The following is a 26,978-nucleotide window of genomic DNA, read 5'->3' on the forward strand; positions in this document are numbered from 1 at the left end:
CAAAATAATCAATAAGTGTGTTATAAAACTTTGGGTTCTAGTATAATTTTCATTCCAATATCACCTCCTGTAATTACCCCTGTTAAAGGAAAAATATTTGTTTGCAATACCAAATTTAAATTTTAAAGATTTATCTTATCTTAGGGATAAAAAGTATAATTTAAATTAGGATAATTTATCTTCTAAATACGAAGGTCATTTTTTATCATCTTAATAATTTTCTTTCTCGTGATTGAAAATGTATAAAAAATGGTTAATTATGAATGATATATGCTAAAAGTTTTTGCTTGGATAATTTTTGCCACTGTTTGCCCTTCATGGTTCATATGCAATACACACGAACAATTTTGCACTAAGATGAAAGCATTGCTATTCCCTACCCTCCCCCCACCCCCTCAGATATCAGACTCAAAATTTATTGTTATGGTAATTAATTATGCATCTAATTTTTAACCAGAAAATTATTGTTAAGATAGTTATTTTTCGCATCGTATTATAGACAGATATCCGCCATTAATAAATGAAAAAATCATAAAATTAAGTTTTGTTATCCCCAAGGGGCCGAAGGCCAGGGCTATCAAAACTGGTATAAATATATAAACTCCTAAAAAATTTCAAAGACAAAGGGAAACCCTAGGCTAGAAGGCAACCATAACTACTAGATTAGCATAAAATAATTTCATTAGATTTAGTATCATTAAAGAATGTGGTACAGTATTTAAAAAAAGAAGCATAACTTTTTAGAACAAAGTCAGAGGAAAAATAGATATTTTTCAGGTGACATATCTCTAATAAAAAAAGTTTAGGTGTAACATTTTTTTATAAATTATATTGAATAATTCTACAAGTACATGAATATAAAAATAAAAATCTGAATGTATAATTTGTACAATTACATTATTAGTTTTTCTTTAGAAAAAAGACATTACAACAAACTTTTGATTGTTTTAACTAGATGGGGGATATTTTAGAAGGTTATTTGACTTTAAAAATATTCCAAAATTATGCCAAAAAATGTCTTCCCTGATTTTTAAGTTAAATATTTAAATGCTTGACGCTATAATGTCTTTTTTCTATACACATATTAACTCTTTTAACAGACAATTAACAAAAGAAAATAGATTTTTTTAAATTTTTGATTACATATTGTTTAATTCATTAAGAATATTATGCAATAGCATCCGATGAAAGGGTCTAAAAAATCTGCAAATCACAAGATTCTATTGACTAGAAAAAATACTCAAAATTCGCAACTGCAAAAAAATGTTTTAAAAAAATAATTGTATGAGATTCTTCAACTAATTTGATAAATAATTAAATAAGATATTCTTTTGCATCTCTTAACAACATAAGAAATTAATAATTATAAAATACTAATGTTGGGTCGGATACTTTTTTTGGCCGGATACCAGATTTCCGGCTGATTTATAATGCCGGATATTCGGTATTAGAAATTAGAAATTAGCCGGATATCCGGTTTCCGGAATGTTTCAAAATCTGATATCCGGCATTATATTGAAAATGACCGGATATCCGGCCCAACCCAATAAAATACTACTTCAGTCATCTTTTCTTTTGATTTTGTTGAACTGGAAATCACCGAATTGTGAGTCCAAAAGTTCACGGAAAGAAGCAGCGTCGCCAAAACTAAAATTAGAATGTCCAGGGATATGTATTAACTAAATGGATTTATTATTACTTGGATCTTGTACCAGATTGTCATGTACTCAATTAAAGTTAAACTTGAAGTTAACTAACGATCCCCCCTCCATCCCCTTTAACCCATTCCCTCCCCTCCTACTAGATGAACTAACTGACCTAAAAGTGATGTCATGTAGGCTACCTAAATTGACGACAATTTCCCCTCTGTCATAATATCCAGGTATGTTTTATATCCATTATTACCCATAAATTTTGGTGTTATGTAGAGCAATATGACAAAATAAGAATTCTTAACTTAATTTGACACCCTAACGTTTTTTTTTATTACTTACTCTAGAGGCCTCTAGCGGCATTTTTGGAAAGTCGACCCCCCCCCCCTTACTTTCAATAAAATCTTTTTAAAATAAAAAAAACTGTTTTTTTTGGGGGGAGGGGATATTTTTTCTAGGGGTGGTATCTCTTCCAAAATAGCTAAAAACCTTTCCAGGTCCAAGCAAAGCTAAACTGTGAAAATATACACACAGAAAGACATCCTATTACTTTTTATATAAGAATACTAAGGTCAAAATGAACTTACTCTTCATCGCGGAACTCTGCGAATGGGTCTGCGTTGCTGTCAAATACAGAATTGAACTCTATTGGTTCAGGTAAGATGGGGTTAGCCTGGGTAATGGATAACTATGGGATACCAATAACAGTTGCATTAAAAAAAACATTTAAAAGCTTTTAGTAAATTTCCATTGAAGACAGTCGACATTAAATTAATGTACATTTTTACAACCACAATTATGTACAGCAAAATTCCTCAACCTGTAGGGAAAAAAGTTTGTTTAAACCAGACAGTCAAGATTGAACAAAAGTTTAAAAGCCAACTATAAAAGAACAGCCTTTTCATAGGTACTCAAGGTTTCCATCGTGTCCCTTATACAATCTAAATCCAAATTAACTTGAGGAAACAAGATTAAGCTCGAATGCTAAAAAATAAAGTATGAGCTATCTGTATATTTATGTATGTATAGTTATCAATGCCTGGTTGCGGAAAGTTGAATCTTCAAATCCCAGTGTTGGCCGGATTGAAGTAGATTGAGGCGCGGCTGGGGAAACGGGTCCGGCAGCAGCTGTAGACGCCAATATTGGTGCCGGTCTAGATGATGTTGAATCGGGAATGGCTGGACGCGCGGCTGCGGCGGCGGCTCCTGCGGGAGGACGACGATTGCCGCCAGGCTGTTGCGGGCGCCTCAGGGTCAGTGGTGCCAGGGGACGGAGGACAGGCGCGGAGGGCAGGTTCAGGGGTCGCAGGGTTGGAACCATGTCTCGCAGGTTTTGGCGGAGGTTAGAGAAGCTGGGACGGTTGAGACGCAGGTTTGGTAACGTCACTGTTGGCATCCGCAACCTTAATATAGTTTTATCATATATCTGAATACTAATAGATTAATGATATTATGCTCGTCATATTCCGGTCAGTATAGTTTCACCGAGCAGAGTAGAACTTTTAGCGTGCCCTTGAAAGGTTAGACAGAGCAAGTTTTTTTTACTTTTTTTTATAAATGTATAAATGTTACAATTAGTAGCAGGGCCACCCTAGCATTACAGACTGACAGACAGACAGACAGACATAACACTTATAAAGTATTACAGGGTTAGTAATAACAATTGGGCCACTCTACCATTAAGGAAGGATATACTGATAAACGTTTCTAAACACTTTCAGAGTAACTTCATTTTCGAACATAGAAATATTTTTTAAAACCATATCTCTTATTCCTGTGGTTTTACTTTCTCCGCACAATTTACAAAGTAATTGACAATGCAAACATACAAGAAAAGAAAATGATAAACAAGGATGACAACATTAACAACAGCGTAGCTAAACAAACAAGAAAATAAGACAAACTACCAATAATTAAGGAAAATAGTATGATTTTAATTTTGTTTTTAAAAAAAATGACACACGGGCTTTGTTACAGAATAGAATCATCATGCTAAGTTGAAATAGATAGAACGAAATTAAAATTTCTAAATTAATGATATGGCCCATGGGGGGCGAGTATACGTTTTTTTTATCTCCATCAATATTGAAACCCCTCTTTTTACCCCCCTTAAAAACATTAAAAAATTAATAAGATTACAAGCCTTTTTCAGATCCATCACCCCCCCCCCCCACCTCAACAAAAAAAACATAGCCGTTCTTGTTGGATGGACCAACAAAAAGACCCTAAATGTAGAAAAGCTTCGCTTTTAAAAAGTGCATTTGGCCAACTCAGCATATTTCAATTTTTTATGTGAGCATTTGAGTCTTATTTTAGTACAGAAGTTTCTCTATATCATGCATCCCTCCGACTGTTTTTCTCTGGCTCATTCCTATACAGTTAAGGGCAATATTGACAGAAATTTAATTTGTGCCAAATTTCTTATTTTAATGTTATATTATAACCTGGAAGTTACACCAGAATTTAATATTCTCTGATAAAGTAAAATTCGTAGCTGGCTAAAATAACTATTTTCCCAATCCAACCTCTTTACCCCATCCCCCTCCCCTCCTACCAAATGAACGAACTGACCAATAAATGATGTCCACGTTGGGAAACAAAATTGACAATTTTCCCCTGTCATAATATCCACGTATCTTCTATATCATTTCTGTTTTTTAAAGCGAAGCTTTTCTATAATTAGGGTCGGTCCGTCTGTACGTCCGTCCGTCCGTATCGGATAGCTTTTTTCGTTAATTTAGGCATGTTAGAATTGTCCTATCGATTTCAAATTTTGCATGGCGATTCCTTTAGTAGTTAGGTACGATTTAGAAAGCGTAGCAACTCTATAATCATTACTATAAAATTTCCGTACGTCCATTTTAAACATGTAGATTTTTTTACTTTTTTAACAACAAATTTTTATGTGATCTAATTATCCGATTGATCTGATTTTTGGTATATTGATTCCTGGGACAACAAAGTATAATAGGCGAAGAAACTCTATAATCAAGTCCTAAAAATGTAAGTATGTCCTTAAACATTACGCTTTTCAACAAATTTACTTATGATTTTGCTTCGACTCTTATACATTTATATTCTTATTATTCAGTTCTGACACTATACAAGTGTTTGTGTTCGTTTGTCCTACCGTTTCAGTGCTTCGCTTTTATGGATGTTGTCATCCTTGTTTAGTTAAGACGCTTGTTAGGATGTTAACCCAAAAACCAATCTGTCTATATAAAAATAAATGAGTATATGCCAGGGCTCGTCAACCGCCTGTAAGCCTCAGGGAAATCAAACTTTTACTATTCTAAAAATCAGCTAGAAGTCTAAACCTGGCCTAAATAAAGTAATCTCACTTTTTTTAAAAATTTCAAAGCATCTTTTCTATGCGCTATGAACAATACCTTCTTTGTTAAAGAAAACTTTCTTCAAATTTGTGAAAGTTGTGAGAAATGCCAAACAGTTCCTATTTAAAAAAACAAAGCTTTTCCATAAATTATTAGAGAATATCCAGTATTTTTATCAATGACGGTTAGCTCTAGCAATTTTCTTTATAGATTTATGTTTGTCTGTTTGTCGCTAAATACAAAGGTTTTAGGCGAATTTTTAGGGTGGTGGGACGCCTAATTTTCGAGAAAAAAAAGAGGAAAAGGGATATTTAGATATAATAATGATGTTGCATATTTAAATTGTAGACTTTGAGCATGCATTACAATTTTTGGATTACCCTCACCATCTTTCAGAGCGAAGCACCTAGAGGCAAGAGGCGAAGCCTCTAGCGTATTATATGCAAAAAAATGTTGAAGTTCTGAATCAAAATTCTTTGCATGAACTTATAATTTTGCATTAATTAAGCATAATCACAGTACATACTGTAATTAACTTTTAATTAATTTGGCATATTGTTAATATGCATTTAAAATTAAAACAAATTTAATAGGGAGTTTTAATGGTTTAAATTATAGACATGGATAACCTTGCAATAAAAAAAAACATAAAGAATGCATGATATTTTTCTATGAAATGGAAATTTTTGGGTACTTTCATTCTAACCTATGCCATAACCTTTTTATAATTAATTTAATATTTCTAACTTCTTTCTAACCACTCGTAAAGGGCTATAGCCTTACAGGATACAATCTCTGAGGATTTAAAATGATTATTTTTTAATAGTGACTTTTCGTCAAATCCCGTTTAACACACAATCCTCAAGCTGCTGGTAAAAATCTGACAAACCTAGCATTACCGACAAACAGAAGGACATACTGACACACACAAACACTTCAATAAAAAAAACTTCAGACTTAAAGGATTATTAATTCTTTTAGAAAAACTTACCTCAAGGTTGGAATAGTAGGAATCCTGGGGCGTAGGTTGGCTACAGGTCTTCCAGCTGTTCCCTGGCGGTCATTCTGGCCGTTGACGGGGCCCTGGACAGGTCTCTTGTGGTGGTGCTCCATTTGGACCATGGAATGCCTCTCCTGATAGGAGGTTATTAACAAAATGTTTTGTTTTAACTTTAACTTTAACTTTCAGCCTTGTTATAATTAAACAACAAAAAAAGAAGCAGATAGTGCCTGATAAAATATGATGTCACGACCATGATAGGCAAGTATACATTGTAATTGACCAATGGTAAAATATATACTGACCTTTCATTGGTTATTTGTATTGTATGACTTCATTTTTTACAAGGCACTATAAGCAGTTTCACAAAAAAAATGAAAATTTTGTTCATGTTTATATGTGGTTTATTTATAATATAATCTAATAAGCTTGGCTTGAAAGTAATAATATCATAAACAGTTTTCCGCGGATATAAAAACGTACAAGTATGGCTGAGAACCGATTCTAATCCACCGGATATTAACCGGTTTCGAAGTGATACTGGAAAACGTTTTATGTTAATAAATTGTCATTAATAACTTCCCTGATTGACATCAATATTCTTCTCATTGGACTTTCTCACAAACTTGCTCTTGGCTGGCCTAAATGACTTCTTGGCAGGCTTGTTATTATAGGGCTTCTTTTCTGTTGGCCTTCCCTGTCTGCCTGGCTTGGGCTTCCCGTAGGTGAGACCCATCTTTTTGTTGAATGTTGTCAGGCTGGAGGTCTCCATGACGTTGGTGAACTTGGGAGGATGCTTGGCCAGGTACTTGCGCCAGTCACTGCCAGGTACTGTGGCAGGTCCTGGATCTGATCTGGCACTGTAAACATGGAAGTGTGTAGACAAATATGATTTATAATTTTCTTTAGATTGAAGGAAACTTGCAAGAAATACACAGCTTTAACTGCTGAAGGACTGCCACGAGTAGAACCAATCCTCCAAATTGGAAGCTTTCAGCTTCAAAAACTAACCAAATTTTTTCAAATAATTTAGACTATAAAAATGTGTGCTTTTATTGTAAAAATCTAATCAGTTACAGGCTACCTAACTTTCTGACGAAAATAATCTTATAATTTTTTTATAGTCAACGTTTTTTTGTTATGGGCAATGGAATATTTTCAAAATTTAATATACCTAAAATGTTATTTTAAAATGTCTATAACTTTTTCGTAATTGAAGCTGAAGTTGTATTGGGTCTACATGTAGCAGTCTTTTAACAGTTAAATTTGCGTTTTTCTTGCAGGCTGTTATTCCTCTCTTTTATCTACTTATATTTTCATAATCGTCATTTCAAAAGTTATAAAAAAAACTTTATCATTTCTATCTTTCAAAAACAAGAATCTAAAAGAAAAGTTATACCTGGCTTTAGCTTTGTTGCTGTTAGAAATGCTATTTCCAAGCAGATAAATACCACCAATTAGCAGTCCAAGGTTACCTGTAAATTAATAGTATTATTTTTCATTTAGTTTCTTTTTCTGTTAAGCATTGGTTTATTGTTAGTAAAATTTAAGCAATCCTAGTAATTAGAAATTATCTTTGAAAGTCAATTACAGGTCAGTACAAGATATAAAAATTAATTGCGAGACCAGTGATGTAGAGCCGAAGAATTTTTTCCTTATTGCCGAAACCAGATTGGAGCCACCCAAAAGTAACGGCGGTTACATATTTCATACATCGTGTGAAGCCGTGATGGACATCTTATTTTTACAAAGAAGCTCCGATGCCGTCATTAAAACTGCGGCTCCGCATATAATTGAAATAATAGAATATTAACAGAAATATTAGGAATAGTCCCTTTCGTAACATCGCCCCATAAGGGGTGATTTGTCGTATTTTAAAATGGCTTTTTATAGGTCATTTTAGGTTAGGTTAGGTTATATTGGGTTAGGTGATTGCCTCACAGGGTTAGAGCCCCCCGCAGGGGCTAGAAATAGGAGAAAAGCTACTATGAAAAATACGGTGAATCTCCCTATATGTTACGAAAGGGACTATATCCGAAATATTTTTTCGAGATGTTGTCCATCTTTTATCAATAAAAATATTACCTATAGTAGACAGTGTATTAGTGACAGAGTCATTAAGACTGATAACAGCGGAGGCCTTGGATGATAAACTTCCCAGCGGCAGGTTCATATTCAACAGGTTCAGATCACTCACGTCTCCTAAAATAATTTCTTCGTTAATTGATAGCTTTTTTTGAACTACCCATTTTTTTTATTTTAGATTCTATAAGAAAAAGTAAAATTTTTTTGGGGGGGAGCCTTTTTTTGGCGGGGGAGAAGACCACCCCTTATTTTAAATTTTAGTTTAAAAAGAAAATTTTTTTGAAATTTTTTTTTTTGGGGGGGGGGGAGGTTGATAGTTCTCTTGGGAGGGTGGTGGTACCTTGGTGATGTAAACCAGGTATAAGGTATAACCAACAAGCAAAATAAATCTAATATAATTTTTGGGGGGCAAATGGAGAGGTCGTCAATTTTTCGATGTTTTGCCCCCAAATGAAAGCTGAAAAACACGTATAGGTTTCGGGATTTTTTTCCAAATTAATTTCGCTATTGGTATAAGCTGGATGTAAACAAAATAATGAAATAACAAGTTGAGTGACACATCCCAGACATTAGTTATTAGTGGTCAACAACAAAAACAAAATCATTTAGGAATATGTAAATAACATTTTAGGATGCATCGATTTTATATTTTTCCCTTACAAAATAAAAAAAGTATAAAACAGGTAGATGTCTTTACCGTTTTTGGTTGGGATTTTTAAAAAGCCATATTTTGAATCAATGTATTTTTATCTAAACAGATTATGCCATTATGTACGTTGGCATACAATATGAATTCATACTATTACAAACCCTAAATGTTTACAAAATGAATGCAAACAAGTATGACAGTACCCTAAAGAAGCGAATCACACAAAAAACGTAGTTTGAGGGATGAAGCCAGTAATCGAAATATGATGAGTGTAAAAAAAATAAAGTAAAAAGTCATATGTATATGTATATGTATATGTATATATGACAGATTGGCAGTAGATTATATACTGGAAACACATTGATCAAAAAAATCTTCAAAAAAAATCATCCTTCAATCTTAAATAGCAACCTAAAAATTCTGCTAGTTTCCTTTATACCATTCCTAAAAGACGGATATTTTGATTATAGGGTTGCTTCGCTTCTTTTATGAACTATTTTTCGAAGAATCCAATTTTATTTCTCTCCTTATGGAAAAAAATTATAAATGAAATGCAATATATAAATATCGCTTCTCCCTAGAGGAAAGATCAATAAGATAATAAGAATTGACATCCATAAATAATTTGGTATAAACAGAGGGAAACACACTTAATGTTTTGGCTACATGGTACTTCCATTTAGACCAGGGATACAGGGATATGTATGTTCATGTTAATGTTTTGGCTACACGGTACTTCCATTTAGACCAGAGATGAAGGGATAGGTATGTTCATGTTAATGTTTTGGCTACATGGTACTTCCATTTAGACCAGGGATACAGGGATAGGTATGTTCATGTTAATGTTTTGGCTACATGGTACTTCCATTTAGACCAGGGATACAGAGATAGGTATGTTCATGTTAATGTTTGGGCTACACGGTACTTCCATTTAGACCAGGGATAAAGGAATGTTAGTTGGATATAATTTAAGCTAGAAATCCAGTAATGGAAATAGAATACGTGGATATTGTGAGATATTTCTAGCATACCCTGATAAAATGTTTCTCCCAGCTGGCTAAAATAACGATAATAATATAACGATACCCTCCATCCCTCCTCTTATAACTCAGTAATGAGTCAATTGTAATGCAATAAAGTGAAACTTGTAGCGGGCTAAAAAAAAGATCCACCCAATCCCCCATCCCTTTATATCTTACTGGATGAACAAAACTGACCAATAAATAACAGGGAAAATATTAACTCAAATTGACGACAATTATTTCACTGTCATATCAACGTATATTCTACATTTATTCCGCCCATGCATGTTATGAAAGAAAGCATTCAGTTCTATAAAATTAGGTGAAGATTAATTTATCATAAAATTACTTATTCCTGTGTATTGTATATCTAATTTATAGAGATTATAAAATAATACAATGGTCAAATCTATTTGTTTGTTATGTATTTTTTCATTAATTAATGACAAAAATGGTTTCTTAATTGGAAGTGTAGATTACTTTTTATAGATATCATAAAGAAAAAAAATTTTTATAAAAATAAGAATAGAGAGAACTTAAAAAATATCTGGCGATTTCCTTGAAGAGCCTAATAGAGTAAAGAACCTGCTTCCTCTAATTTTAAACAAATTGAAAATGATATGATGTATGATTAAGATTGTCAAAGCTTATATATTATTAGGGACTTTCCCACAAAATGTCTGTTGAGCACTTAACCCCCCCCCCCCATCCTTCAAGAATTTAAAAAGAAGTGGTAGTATTTTCCTATGTATATGCCTGCAGGGCCTATACCAATGGTGACCTAAACATGCGGGGCTTCTCTGTACTCAATATAACCTAACTTAACTTGATATAAAATAATAAACAAACAAAAAAATATCCCCCCTCCTCCCAATTATTTTAAGTATATCAAAAAAAAACATAGCTGATTTTAAAACAAAAAAATGACCCTAACTGGGTTAGTTTTAGGCAGACAGAAATAAATTTTGGACTATTAAACCTAACAACCAATATTTTGTATACAAATGATGTATTTAGGCCTGTATACAACAAAGTTAAAGTCACATAAAAGTATGAAATGATCCCATTTTTCTAGAATCAGGGCTCAACTGTATAGGTCAATGGAGGCAAATTTTTTGGTTGATCTTAGATAAAGTTCTTTTAGAGCAATAAATGTATTTTTAACTAAATGTCTACACAAAAATGTATGCAAGTTTAAAAAATACAAAGGCTTTCTGCTTCTAAAAATGTTTGGTTTTAAGTAAATTGTCCTTTTTTAAAAATTTGTACACCGTTTAAAAAGGTAAATGTACAGAATATGCAACGTACAATAATATATGGTATTTATGTCTGAAGTAAAAAAATTCAGAAATTGCTGGACCAAATGTGTTATACTTTTCATAAAAGCTTTATGAATGTATTTAAGGATAATTTCCGTATATTTTTCTGACCTTTTCAACCCTCCCCTAAAGACAACTATCCTATTGTATAAAGAAGTATTTTTCTGTCTGAAGCTTAAAATTTTAATTTTTCATTTTAAGTAAGGTTCAAATAGGTCCCGAGATGGTTTAGGCTAATTTACTCCCTCCCTACCCCAAACAATACAAATCTTCTAGATGCTAGGGGCGCAGCCGCTCGTGTAATTATGAAATAGTAGTACCCAAATTAACAATAAGTGGTAAAAGTACCAAGTATTTTGCTTAGATATATATTGTTTAAGTTCCTATTAGTTCCGACAGAACAACTATTTTAGGTTAGGTTAGGTTTTAGGCTAGGGAGCCGAGCGCTGCGGCAAGGCAGGAAAGGGGGCCGAGCGCCGCGGCCAGAGTTCATAGTTCTGTCGGGGGAATGAGGGGGGAGGGTTAGTATGAAAATTTTCAAAATTGAAAAAATATTTCTAAGAGGAGATTAGATTACCCTGCTTTTTTATGCAACTGCTCTGAGAAAGCATAAAAACGTGTATTACCATCATAACTCAGAAGTAGATGTTACATGCGCATTTACATAAAATGTTTGTTTCAATGTTTCATTTGAAGTGAAGCAGATTTAAATAGGATTATGTTTAGTGTTTACATTACACCAGGGCTCGGTAGCCGAGGAATTAAACCAGTTGGAGTACTCTTATAGGCGTACGAGGTTCGAGGTAAAGGGGCATTTACCCCCTTCAAACTATGAAACCTATCATTTTACCCCACAAAAAAATCATAGATATAGTATATTATTCCCCTCAAACCTTTGAAACCCCTCATTTACCCCCCTCCTCCCCCCATCCCCCTCAAAATAAAAAGCTTGGGCGTCCTTGACAAATTTTACTCAATGGGCGGATTGTCCGGCCCGTTAGGAACAGTTTAGACATCCAGCAGATTTAAAATCTTTAGAATGTGAAAACTCTGCGGCTGACAGATGGCTGGCACGCGGCTACCAAGCCCTGCATAACATGAGTGTGCTTAGATAAACGTGGTATAAAGGATTTAGTGAAATGTGTACTAAGCGTTGCAGGAGTACAAATTATCTTTAAATTTTACAACAGTGTAATTACTTCACCGATAGCCTAACGGAGCCTATGTTAAGAGAAAATATAGCCAAAAAAGTTCCTATCAGTTCTTAAATCAGCAAATGAGACACAACCCAATCTGTCCCGATTTTGTATCACTTTGAAAAGTGCGATTCCAGTTACGTCATATACGTTTCGGGAAAGAAAAAGGGAAGGGGAGAAGAACATCTCTTCAAAAGAGATGGGAGAAAAGGGAAGAGATTTTCTTCCCCCCTTCCCTTTTTATATGACGTCACAGGAATCGCACTTTTTAAAAGTGATACAAAATCTGGACAGATTGGGTTGTGTCAGCAAATGAGATACGTTGTTATTAAACTTTGGGTACTAGTTTAAAACAGCCCAATTTTCCTTTCCTTTGCTTCAACCAAAAAAGCTACTATATTTTATTTTTAAAAATAATATTTTTAAGCAAATACTATTTAGAATTTTTAAATAAACAATACTCTATTTAATGGACAAATAAAATAAGCCACCATGATCCACCGGTTGTGGCAACAGCCCTAAAGAAAACTATTGATGGCTGCTGAGCCATAATTTTTATATTTATTTTATTTATCCAGATGAAAATAAATTAATGGTATTACCTAGCTCTTTTGTGAGGGAAAGAAACTTTGCTTCCGACGGATCCTCGCTGTACTCCTCATCATTATAATAATTATAATCACCACTCTCATCAACTAGATTCTCTGGGAAGTCTCTGGAATTTCCAGCTGTCAACACAAAATCTAATTTTAATAAAATGCTTAGTTTTTAAAGTTAATTCAAGCCATAAAATCTTGGAAAAACCTCAATCAATTAGTAGATCTTAATTCATATAAGGATGTATAAATTGGTAATGTTCAAAATTTCAGTAAAATCTAAAAAAAATTTAAAATTCTTATGATACTTTTGAGTTATATAGTTAGACTGGCAAGAAGAGGAAAAGAAGAAGTAGAGAGAGAGAGAGAAAGAGAGGAGAATTGGAATTAATATGGTATTAGCGACTTTGTGACAGACAAACATATAGATACATGACAATTATAGAGCAACTGTGCATATTTGCTACTAAAAATAGTCAAGATCAAATCAACCAATTCAAATTTTGTTATTTTACTGCCACTAAAATTTTGTCAATCAATTTGCAAAAAATATAAAAGTGTTATGATTTAAAATGGCAAAATGCATTTTTTAGGCTAAAAATCTGGAATTTGCATATTATATGCAGAGCTTTAGCAAGCAAGGACTTAATAAAACAATATTCAAAGATGCAAAGTTAAGCAAAGAAGTGATTTATTTTAGGCTTTTTAAGAAGTAAAACCTATGTTACTTAAATTATTGCATTGCCTTTTAGCTAATAGATAAAATTTATATTGTACACAAAATAAATATTTAACATTTAAATTTGAGTTTAAGGAAAAAGGAAAACGGAAGAAGAAATTGAGTCTTGTAAAATATTAAACATGATTTGAGAGGGTTGAGAAGGGTTTGGGGGGGAGGGGTGTGTAGGGAAGTGGGACTTGTACAAAATCTTCATCCAATTTAATCTTTATGCAAAAAAAAGTAAATAATTTTGTATGTAAAAGTTGAAAGGTTTTGATGCACAAAGTTGAAAGTATCAAAACCATGAACAGAGATTTGGCACCTCAAGAATAAATATTTTGCCTCCAATTTTTCTGCACACTAGTATGATAATTTTGGTATGAGGATGTAAACTCAATACCCTCCTAAAACAAGAGATTTTATAATGGACTGACTGCCTTTCCCTTTCGCCACTAGTCATAATTTATTGATATTCTGCATCTTATTAAACTTGTAATTAAATGATTTACAAATAGAGAAAATAATTTTGTTATGAAAATTCAGTTGTCATATTCGTGTTCCTGATCAACAGATAGATATCTCTTTTATTTTCCAAAATTTTAAATGAAATTTAAACTCTTCAAACGATGAATGTACACACACCATCTTGTTACATTAGCAATTTATTCCGAGACATATGGGCAAAATCCATTATTTTGACAGTGGAATAGCCTTATCTTATGCACTTTCATCTAGCGGGTTTGAGATTGAATTGTAAGATTAGGTGTTTGTGGTCCAATTTTCAAATTCAAATTAAATTTCCCGTCTTTCTAAAGAATTTTTATGCATATAGCCTAATTATTTATTTTTCAAATGTCCTTGGTATTTTTGTTCTGATTTTTAAAACTTTTATGGGTAATTTTAGTTTTAATGGATTTTTGTGTATAAAGATGAATAGACTAGTAGCCTTATTATTAATTTCTCATGGATATTTCGTGTTTTTATATCAAAATTTAATTTACAGGCTAATAGGCATCTTCTCTTTATGTTTCTTTTAATATTTTCATTTTTTCCTACTAAAGGATGTTGCCATCCTTGTTTAACTTTCTTTTCCTTCTTTCCCTAACTATATCTAAATGACCGGATATTTTATGATTTTAAACAGCTTTGCTACAGTTGAATGTTATTGTACTTGTTTGTATAATTATGGATAAAGAGCAAAGCATTTCCCTGAATCATCTTGTCCCAGGTCTGAAACAGAATCCTGTTGGAATGTGGGATATGCCTGCTGGTTGTGGTCAGCTGGCTGGACATGATGGACAGGTTCCTGGACACTGGGAGCACCTGTGCTGGCACCAAGCAACAGGGATATCAGTAGCACCTTAATGAATAAAAAGAAATTAAGTGGATTTTAGTTATGTCCTGATAATCATGGATGTCCAAGGGAGAGGAGGTATGTTTTTCAAATATATTAAATCTTAACTCCCCTCCCCCCAATAAAACAAATTTTACAAAACCTTTAAACCAGGCTTTCCCTCAAAAAAAAATTTAAACGGGGTAATTTTTCCATTTTATCCCCCCCTATCCAGATTTTTAGACACTAATAACCTCCCCCCAAAAAAATAAAAAGCTTGGACGTCCTTCCTAATAAGTAGAGCCTCGACAAAGACTGGATGAAGACAGGCTAAAAGTTCCTGTAAAAACCAATGTATAATTAAATGAGTTGTTTTTTTATATCATTTTTAACTTTTTCCCTGGTAGGTTCTCTAATATTAATTATCCCAATATTTTTATGTTGTTTTTATGAAATGTGTATTAATTTGTAAATGGCAAGAACGTGCAGCTAATTGTATTTTTTCTACTATTGTTTGGTTTAAAACAACTATATAAAATTCAAGTTGTAAACTACAAGAGAGATTTCGGGAATAGTCCCTTTCGTAGCATCGCCTCACAAGGGGCGATTCGTCGTATTTTTAAAATGGCTTTTTATAGGTTATTTTAGGTTAGGTTAGGTTATATTGGGTTAGGTGTTTGCCCCACAGTGTTAGGTAATTGGCCCTGCAGGGTTAGAGCCCCCCACAGGGGCTAGAAATAGGAGAAAAGCTACTGTGAAAAATACGAGGAATCGCCCCATAAGGTGCGATGTTACGAAAGGGACTATACCCGAGATTTCTTTACAAATGTTAGCTATAATGGCAATTGTGAAAATATATATATTTTTTCCAGTATGACTTCCAAACTGATTAATATCCGCTAGATTATAACCGGTCATAATGAAAAATCATATATAGCATCGCATTAAAATAAAACTCATAAAATCAATACCATTTTTGTTAGCTTGGTATTAAACTAGTATTAATCTCATATTTTTAAAATATATTTGGAAAGCTGTCTATAATATGATGCGATAAATAACTATTACAACGTAAAATTTTTATTTCACACTATGAATTTGATAAGATTAATTGATTTCCTTGTTCGGAAGCAATAATATTTTTTAAGATTTTGCTTGACCAACAAGCAAAGCCGCATCTGAGGTTACATATTTATTTTTTTCATGGATTTGGGAAAGGTTGGTTATTAAATCATTTTTCTTGACAGATTTTTTAAGGGTAGAAATAATCTAGCGTTTTTTTTTACATGAGCATTAGTATAATTATAATATATATTATCAGAAGAATTATTACCCTTATCTTTGTGAATAATAAATATACGTGTTTTGTTATGGTTCGTCGATCCCATTTTTGAAACGATTTTGAGCCGTGATGTAATTCATATTATTAAGATTAAGATGTTCATTTGTAATTGTAGGTATACAAAAATTGCAATTTGAACCCTAAAAAAGCATAATTAATATTCTATAATAAGCAGAATTTTATAAAATTGCATTCGCTTTTTTCTGCTTATTTGCTTATTTCTTTCTCTTGGTAAAAACTGCCAGCATGCAAGTTAATTATAAATGTTGTGTTGGGAGATGTGTTGCCTTTAAAAACCAGGGAGTAAGGGAGGGGACAATGGGCAATTAATTCAATTTAATAGTTTTCAAAGAAAGGCCATGAAATCCAGATTAATCCAGAAAATTTGGAGGAAATTATAAAGGGGGTGATAATTGAGAAAACTATAAAGTAAGAGAAAAGTTCCAAGAAAAAAGCAATCATTTGAAAATAAGATTACCAGTTATCAGACTGACGTAACCATTATGTAATTAATTACTAGAAAAATCTCCCAGAAACTCGTTCAACCTTTTTTCATAGATTTAAGGAAATAATTAAATTTAGGTTGTTAGATTAGGGTTCTTTGATTGTTCATTACAAAAATATTACAATAAAGTTTTTATCTATGAAATGATATTTTTTGGAGAAATATTTTTTTAAACCAGCCATATCAAATCAAATTCTTCTGTCTGCTATATTCAAAACTAACACAGCGAGTAGAGGCATTTCATGCACTAGTACCCAAACTCAGTCAGAAACTGCTAAATTCTTGCACATTCCCTTTAAGCCAGTACCCAAAGTCTAACCAAAAAATTGAATATTCGATCCATTGTCCCCTCCCTTAATCCCTGTGTAAAAACCCACAGCTTATGGCCTTCACTTCTAATGATCTTGAAACAACAATCCAAATGAATTAAATTGATCATTCATTGTCTTCTCCTATCCATTAATCACACTCTTGTTTATACAACATTAAGTTTTATATCCTTTGCTACCGGAAATAGAAAATTACTTTTTCCTCAGCAAAACATTATGGTAGTTTATTTGTTATTAATTCAATTTCAGTACATAAGTTATGTTTTTTTTATCTAATAAAATCGATAACAAGAATTAAAATACCCAGAATAATATATCAAAGAATACAAGAAAAGCTGCAAAATGATTGGGAAAGAAACAATGACGCCTAAGCTTTTTTGGAGGGGGGGGGGTAAAATGGGGGGTTCCAAAGGTTTTAGAATGTATTTTTTTTAATTTGGGGGGGTTAAAGAGTGATTTACATTTTAGGTGGGTGAACACCACTTTACCCCTCCCCCCCCCCTTGGACGTCTATGGAAAGAAAGTTATGGAGTATATGATGCTAATTTATTAGGGGAATCCTCTTACATCCTTATACGAAAGTAACAGGATGTTTGTCTGTGTGTCTGTACCGAAGGATCTCGCTAACCGCTGAACCGATCGGGTTCTCCTTAACAGGGTAGATTCTCATATGTCCCGGGAAGGTTTTAAACTATTTTGGGGGGAGGGTTCTACCACCCTCCCAAGAGAAATCACAAAAAAACGAAATTTTTTTTACGTTCTCGATTTTAGAAAGAGAGTTCAACGCGAACATAAACGTCTAACGTCAACGACATACTTTAAATATAAAAAAAAAATTAAAGTGCCACTAGAAGCCTCTAGGGGCGTAGCCGCTAGTTACATTATATAGTAATACTTTTAAGATATTTCATTTTGGGCTAATTAATCTCCCCCCCCCCCTCCATGTGAAAGTACCGATAATTCATAATGCATCACACTCCATTTGTATGGAACTTTTTAATCAAAGGTAAAGTTTATTTTTTTTTTATAAAAATACAAGTTTGTTTCAAATAAAACTAAAGCATTTGTCATGAAAATTTTCGTATTTTCTAGAAAACAATTAACCATGCATCTCATAAGCAAGCAACTTAGTGTTTAGACAAACCAGTATAAAAATAACATAGCAGTCTTACTGTGTAGCAGCAGAGCTACTTTAAACATGTCACCTGTGTTAGACTTAAATTATATTAGGCATATATATGATTTTGTCAGAAAGAAAAATGATAGTTAGTTCTTTCATTTCTTCGGGGCTAAAAAACTGGTTTTAATCTTATGATTGTACATTTCTATATTCGTAGAAAGCTGGATATAATACGATGCTAGACATAGTTTTTTCGTATGGATGAGAACCGGTTCCTATCCACCGGATTCGAATGAATACGAGAAATTTAATTATTGAAGTCTGTAATTTTATTTTTCATGGAAGAAAAATATTTTATTTTTTTATGGGCATTAAAAGTTTAAACTTGAATAGGAGTTACAATGGGGCGGTTCCCCTCAAAGTCCCCTCAAAGTTTCATAATAAAGTTGTTTTTTATTCGTTGGCTCAACAACTATGGGAATTTTTATTGAATTTTCATTGATTGGTTCATTAAGTTAAGTGTCTAATCGTTTCAACTCTTAATTGTAATCTACAGAAGGGGTAATTATGTGTATCATCATTGGGGTTGCATTGTACATCAATTTATCGGTCATTGTCTAATCCCTTTTAGATGCCTGACATAGAATGCACCCAGAGAACGGATGGAAATGAATGTCAAAGTTCTTGGAAATTTTAGCAGAAACCAGAAACAAATTAAACAAATTTTGCATACACCGCACAATTTCCATAACAAATGTCATGAAAAAAAAAAAAAAAAATCAACAAACAGCATTACAGCAGAGATAATTAAATATCAAGCATTTGATATACCAAAAAAAAATATTTTAGTTTGCTAAAATAATTTTAATCAGGGATCTAAAGGGATAAGACAATGGCCGAGAAATTGATGTACATCCCCAATGCCTATACAAAAAATTATCCCTTCTATAGATTAAAAATAGTGGTTGAAACTTAATTGACAAACCAAATAACAGACAAACCAATCATAATTCAATAAAAGTCTCCAAAATTGTTAAGTAAACGAATAGGAAAACGTTTTTATAACACTTTGGGGACTAGTGAAATAAACAGCACAATGTCCCCTCCCTCCCTGCATTTTAATGCTTATGTAGAAAGTGTTAAATCAAAACTATAATTCCTAAATTTGCAATTCCTTCAAAAATTTGCATTATGCCAAATATTTTTTATTATAATAGAATTTTAAATTATTATTATTAAAGATTTTGAAGGGAATTTTCTTATTTTTAATAGTTATTTATCGCATTATATACTTTCCACGGTTAATCCTATTTTTTAAAAGTTGAAACAAAAACATTTTAAACTTTGAAACAAATATTGATTTTTTAAATTTTTTAAGACAATTCACTAAGAACAAATACAATATTAATACACATTTCATTATTACAGCTTAACCAAATTTATTCCCGCATTTTTATATATTTTTTTCTTTATTGCACTCCACAATGTATTATATGAAGTTAATGTTCCTACCCTGCACATGTTTACAGGGTCACAACAACAATGCAACTGAACACAAGCAACCAAAGATTCAGAGGGAATGCGCGTTTTCATCATACGACCATCATGTGTATCTCGCGGCTCCCTTACTCTCGCAACATCTTTGCCTATGTATGTATATGTACAAACATGTGCGTATGTGTGTGCGTGTGTGTACGCAAATTGGCGAATATGACGCATAAATGCGTCGTGTATGGGTAAATTCGTCTCTCAGAGGTTTCTTAAGCTCGGGGATGGTGAAGCGCGAAGATTTCGTTGGATGTTTAAAATTAAGGTTTCGTGATTTTTGTATGGAAAAATTAAATAAAAATGATGAGAATTGTAAGAACATGAAATTTATTAATATGATAGTAAACATTTTTAGATACTTAAAGTGCATTTTACAGTAACATTGCTCTTATTCTAACAAGAACAATACTGTCAATAACTAGCGCGAGAAAAAAAATAACTAACACACAGCCAAGAAGCATTCCAATGTAAAATAATGTGTTATGTTTAATCTTGTAAAATATGCACAGAAAAATATATGGCTTACTAACAACAGCTGTCATTTTGTATAAAATCGAAGCTTAAGTTTAAGATGACAAAAGGACCTAGACTGGAGAAAATTGTTTGTGCTAGCTGTAGAGTATATCTCATTTTTTAATGTCTCTCTTCAAAAAATATCAGGTTAACGTTAATATGGCCCATGACCGTTTTCATATATATGATTATTAGTGGCTAGTGCTATTACGATGCGGCAAAATTTGGGCAATTTTCTGAAATATTTCTTTACCACGTTTGTCCATATTGAAACAGTTTGGTTTTGGAATGATGATTCTTAGGATTGATAGGCACACTTTTGTAAGCAAAGCATCTCTATAATAAGATCCATGTGACGCCATAAAAATGAGGAAGATGAGAGGAGAAGTGGGAAAGAAAACCACTAAAAAAGAAATGGATAATTCCTCATTTTTATAACGTCACATGGATCATTTTTGACACAATTTGGTCTTTGTCGATAAACGTTTGTCGCACAATAAAATTTGCATAGCTTCCTACTATTGATGTTGTCCTATGTCTGTTATAGAATATTATTATGGGAACTTGAAGTACATATTTTACAATCCTTGTAACCACACAGATATTCAAATAATAATAATAATCAGGGCTTGCCAGCCGCAGTCGGCTTCAGTCCAAATTTTTTAGACATTCGCAATTTATGGGTAATACGAGACTGAGCCCTTGTCAAAACTTTAGCTTCTGGCGCTATATAATTTCACTAGCGGTTGCGCCCCTAGCGTCTAGGGGCTATATTTACGAAGGAATATGAAAGGGCAAAAATGGCCTAAAGCCATGAACCATATTGAGATTTTTATGATAATAATATTGCCTAAAACCATCCTAAGCCATATTGGTTCAGTGGTTAGCAAGATCATTTGGTACAAACAAAAAACCTTATAACTTTATATAATAGGATTATTTTTTTTGTCGAATATGAATTTAATAAATGTAATCTTTGCTGACAAAAAATTGACATGCTATTTTCAATCAAAATTTTATGACAATATTAATTATTATATGGCTCTATAAATAAAAAATGTTCATATATATGTATAGACATTTCGACATTGTAATGATCCATACTGACTCATCACTGACATGGTTTTCTTATTTTATGACAAATTGTTTTGACATTAAAGGTGCAAGTAATTTACAATTTTGAAACAAGAAAAAACAGTAATAGCCGTCAAGTGATCAGCCGCAACCCACACTATGTAAACAATTAGTAGTCACAGTGAATTCATCCATTAATCAACCTTCAGAATAGCCTGCAGCTGAGAAACAGCGACTGTAAAACTGTGATAACAAAAAATACTTATGTAAAGCACAATAATAACTCTATATATAGTGGCTTCAATACAGGGATAAAGCGGGAAACAGATTTAGAACAAATATTTAAATTTGTTTATCAAGGTTTGAACATGATTTTTTTGTTGTTGAAAAATTAGGAATTTTTCAACCAGCAATTAACTGAACAATGATGACAACACTCATAAATACCAAAGCACAAATAATTATAAATATACAAACGGACATAGTGAGTTATAGAGCAGATGTGCATAGGTCTCTTAGGGGAAGGATAGGATAAATGATAGAAAATCACGAAATCCTTACATATAAATATACAACTGTCTTTATTAGCATGACCGACTTACCGATGATTCAAGTAAGTTATATGTGTAGGTTTCGTGATTATTTTTTGAATTGATACCTGGTATACCTGAGATTACCTTGTACGTTCGAGATTGCATTTCAGGACTTTTTCGACTTGATGTACTGTCCAGGTCCTGGTCCAGCAATCCAGGAAGACAAAGGGTGACTGATTCGCACCTTTCTATGTCCAAACACCCAAGGATATTAGGTGAAGTAACATCCACCAGACAACCAACTCTCTGTGATGCACGACCTTTGTCTGAGAAGTCCTAACTGTGCATGGTAACAAGTTGCGCCTGTTTTGGGCCAAGGCATTCCCCCCACTCTAACTATTTACGTCGCGCATCTAACATAGTAGTAGTCGAAACCATTTTAACGTCTTTAGTGATGACGCGGAGACGGACCGAGATTCGAACCTATCACTTTTCTGACGACGAGCGGATGCATTACGTGTTAAGCCACGGTCGCGGGTTCGTTGTTGGTATAAGCTGGCAATTATCAAATAACCATAATATATATATAATCATAATATCTATGTACACATTCCTTTATCTCTGGCATAATATATAATCATAATATCTATATACACATTCCTTTATCTCTGGCATGCAACTTCTGTGGTGAGTTTAGACAAAATTGAATTTATTTGAAACAAGAATAAACTTATTAATTGAAGAAATAGATCTTTTAAATTATTTTCTTTTATGCTTAGAATTACATAAAGTAAAAAAATGATTTTTATACTTATAGTAAGTTTCTGAAACAACCAAATATAATAAAACCTTGTTATGTGCATGAGGCATAAACCCTGAAAAGACCGCAATCGGTCCAGTGGTTTAATAGATCTTGTACACCTCACATACAGACAGACATTGCTATACTTTCCTTTATTGATCTCTGATTGATTTAAATATCTAAAAAATATCTCAAATGAAAGTTAACGAGTAGTTTACTTTAAAGAAGAATCGGAAGTGAATTGAAATACATATAAACCCTGCAAGCAAAACCGATAATAAAACTTTATTTTAGTATATGGAAAAAATGTTAGTCATACCTATATCCTTATATATGCTCCTTTTTTTAGGGGGGGGGGGGGTTAAACTTGTCAGCGAAGAAAAAATAATACATATTTTTTTTAATTAAGGCATTGAAATAAAAGGTTATTGGTGGATATCCCCCCCTCCCCACTCCTTTATTTCGATTTGATTTTATTTTATCATAAAAAATCATTTTTTGTCTACAATACAATTTGGCATTTGAAAAAGTTTTTCATCCTATTATACATATAAAGTAGTAAGAGTTTTTTGTCTTAAGCTTAAATTCTCAATAACTACTGATCTGATTGGGTTCTCTATTTTACGTTAGCTTTATATAGGTCCTGTGATGGTTCTAGGCTATTTCATTTTCAGATTTAAGTCTTGGTTTTAAGCTTTTTCTCAGCCACTGTCTGCCCCTTAAAATGCGGAGCCCAATAAGGGGTGCAACCGCTAATATATATATATATACGGTTTTTATCGTATTTCTAGAATCATAAATATTTTTTTTACATCCAGAAAGTTGACAGGGTAATATGCTAGCCAGTAACATCAAGTTTTTGATTTGGGAATTAGTTGGTTTGGAACTAGCAATAAGCATATATTTACTACATACAATTCTAGACAACAAGAGCAATATGAAATGGAGTTGTCACAGAGGGGGTGGGAAGGGGGCATTTGGCTGTTTATTTTTAAAAGCTTTTCTTTATTCGTTGGCTTAACAACTTCGGGGGCTCTATTGAATTTTGATCGGTTGGTTCATTGAGTTGAGTGACCAAACGTTTTAACCACAAATTGTATCTATAGAAGGGGAAACTTTAAGTATCAACGGCCCCCTAGGGGCTAACAAAACTGGTTTAAATCTTATAAGTTTTCACTTTATTTTCCTCGGAAAGCTGTCTATACTACGATGTGATAAATAACTATTCTCAGTTTTTTTAACAATCCTCAAATTCTGACACTTTTTATTGATAAAATGATGTATGATCAGTGGCGTGCACAGGTTTTCCAATATCAAAATTAAGATTATTTGTTGTCACCCTCCTTCTGTACGCCCATAAAAAAAAAAAAATACAACATTTTTTGTACATTGTGTCTATTTTGATTTTTACGATAACCAATCAAGGCTTTAAAAGAGGAAATCTAATTAATTATGAAGAAGTGTAAAAGGTAAAATTATCCTCCACAACCAGATGAAACTTCCGGATTCGTGTTTAATATTGTGGCAGGGGAGGAAATGATGCGAGAAAGAAATGTGGTTCCCTTGTTTGATTATTAAAAATAAATTATTAGATGGAATGAGCGAAGCTCTTCTTTAGTTTATTTTGACTTAACCCTTTACAGTCGGGCCTCTTGCCGCACCTTAATCGGTCGGGGAACGCCCCCCCCCCCCCCTATTATCTCAGTTCCTATTAGAGCTAGAACTCTTTTTGTGCAAGTCCCCTGTTTGATAATGAATTTCCGACCTTTTATAAGTCTAAGTCAATTTTCGCTTCCTTCACCCTTTTATTTAACAACCTTTGTTTTTAGGTCTTTTTTACTTAAAATTTTCTTATTTTTGAAGCTAGAAGAACAATTTTTACAATAAGGTACAATATTACAAGCGAAACATCTCTATAATCAAGTCCTAAAAATGTCATTATGTTCCTAAACAGAATTCTGTATTTAAGAAGTTTGCAACAAATATACGTATAATTTTGTCAAAAAAACTTTTATATTTTTATTTTGTAAATTCAATTCTGACACTAAAAGAGTAAATGTTCGTCTGTCCTACCGTTTCAGAGCTTCGCAATTATTGATGTTGTCATCCTTGTTACTTTACAAAGTTACCAATTTAGTGCTCGTTTTTTCCTTCCTTCCGCAGGTTAACTTTAGCCCAGGGAAAAGGGATTCTGATTCTGACAAACAATTCTAAGTGAAAAGTTTCTCTCAACCCCCTTCCATTTTTTCTTTCCCTTCTTACTTACTTCCCTTTCAGTTATACCAAAAAACAAGTTTTACTCCAACTTTACTCCAACAAAATATTTGGGTATAGTCCCTTTTGTGGCAACGCCCCTAAAGGGGCGATTCGTCATATTTTAGGAATGGCTTTTGATTGTTTTTTTAGGTTAGGTTAGTTTATATTGGGTTAAGTGATTGCCCCGCAGGGTTAGGCAATTGGCCCCGCAAGGTTAAAGCCCCCACAGGGGCTAGAAATAGGAGAAAAGCTAATGTGAAAATACGAAGAAACGCTCGCTCCTCAAGGGGCGTTGCCACGAAAGGGACTATACCCAAATGTTTAATTTTTGGCAATTTCAAATGGAATTAATTGGCAGAATAGCAGCCCCTTCTTAAACCTAACTTAACAACCATTAGAGTTCATTCAATAAGTAGTAATAAGGTCTTACATGGATAAAAAAATGCAAGAAAATTAAATTAATACGACTAAGTACTAGATAATACCTTATCATTGGAGGAATATTATTAATGGTTGATAACATATAGCACTTTTAACTCTAATTGTTATTACACAGCTTTGGAATTTCAAGCGTTTATGTCGACTAAATGGCTTTAACAAAAAGTAGTCACGCTCTGACATATTGCTAGTTTAATGACAGTATAAGTACATAATTATGTTGACATAATAATATATATTTTTTTTGTACACTGCCGAAAGAAACATTACTTTTGAGTCCAAAAGTACCATAGCTGCTAAAAAAAATAACTGAACATAATATTTTGAAAGACTTTGGTAATATAGGCACACATTCATAATGAAGGACAGGCATGATCATTAATAGAGTAGTTTCGCTATGAAAAACTGTGAATTTGACAGCCTCAATGAATTTCATGGGTGTGAAATTGACAGTATAACTGTGTTTATGACAGTAGTAAAGGTGTAATTTTGAAAGTGGATAAAAAAATATTACCAAAATTACATCTAAAAACGAAATTGACAAAAACATACCCAATTTTTGTCAAAAACACAGTGGCTGTATTTTTGCTAGTGGTAAAGGTGGCAGCACCCCGTTTCGCTTCTAAAAATATTCTATTTTCCTTAACTCTAATGTGCATGATGAACAAGATACATTTTGGTTAGTAGAGAGAGAGAGAGGGGAGGGGGGTGAGACAACACCAAACTCATTAACCTCAATAAACTACATCTTTAATAGCAAATCTTATCTACAATTCATGTCTATTATTTGACAACAACTATATGTATAGTCCTCAAATTAATGCATTATTGCACAAATAGATTTTTCGAAAAAATATTTTCCCTTTCCAATAAGCTTGATTATAACAAGTCGGGTAATTTTGTTTTCCAGAATGACTTCAAAACGGATGGATATTCTCAAACGTACAGAAAAATCATGTATAGCATTGTAATACAGATAATATTAAAATCAATACCATCTTTGTTGACCAGGGCCTTTGGCCCCTCGGGGATAGCAAACTGGTACGTTTTAATCTTATAATATATATTTACATATCCACGGAAAGCTGTCTATAATACGATACAATAAATAACTATTCTATCATATACGTATATAAAACATCCATAAAGTCGAAGCTCTGATATCTAACGGTAGAACAAATAAACATGAACACTTGTGGAGTGTCAAAACTTAAAAAGTAGAATATTAAATCAAAGTTATAAACTTAATTGTATATAAACTTATTGCAAAATTGCATAAATACAAGATTCTGTTTCGTAAGTCACTTTCAAAGATATTGGCATCCTTGTTAATGCAATGAGTAAAGCAATATAATTACTTAGCCTACCCCCCCCCCTCTCCATTTTGAGTATTTCCCTAATTTTTGTAAATGGTGGAGTAATTTCCCTAATTAACCACATGCCCCGACAATCCCCCCCATGTTTTTCCTAAATTAAATTAATTGAGCAAAAAAATGGATAATATGCATTATAATTATTAACCTTCACGAGAATAGTTATTTATTGCAACGTATTATAGACAGATTTCCGCGGATAGCTAAGGAAAATATTTAAGATTAAAACCAGTTTTGTTT

The 26,978-nt window shown here is 32.9% G+C and overlaps 1 protein-coding gene across 1 annotated transcript; it reads right to left on the minus strand.

Annotated features, from left to right (window-relative positions):
* Window positions 1-814: 814 nt before the first annotated feature.
* Window positions 815-19,837, minus strand: LOC145313261 (uncharacterized). The gene is made up of 10 exons (XM_080152582.1): window positions 19,714-19,837; window positions 14,782-14,932; window positions 12,858-12,998; window positions 8,070-8,186; window positions 7,384-7,459; window positions 6,567-6,844; window positions 5,976-6,117; window positions 2,692-3,055; window positions 2,240-2,325; window positions 815-1,647 (listed from the first exon to the last, which is right to left on the minus strand). The coding sequence occupies exons 1-10, from the start codon at window positions 19,795-19,797 to the stop codon at window positions 1,560-1,562; spliced, it is 1,527 nt and encodes a 508-aa protein (XP_080008708.1). The 5' UTR covers window positions 19,798-19,837; the 3' UTR covers window positions 815-1,559.
* Window positions 19,838-26,978: the final 7,141 nt, after the last annotated feature.

Source organism: Acartia tonsa, chromosome 3, assembly GCF_053477335.1.
Source record: "Acartia tonsa isolate MP-2025a chromosome 3, ASM5347733v1, whole genome shotgun sequence".
Lineage (NCBI taxonomy): Eukaryota > Metazoa > Arthropoda > Copepoda > Calanoida > Acartiidae > Acartia > Acartia tonsa.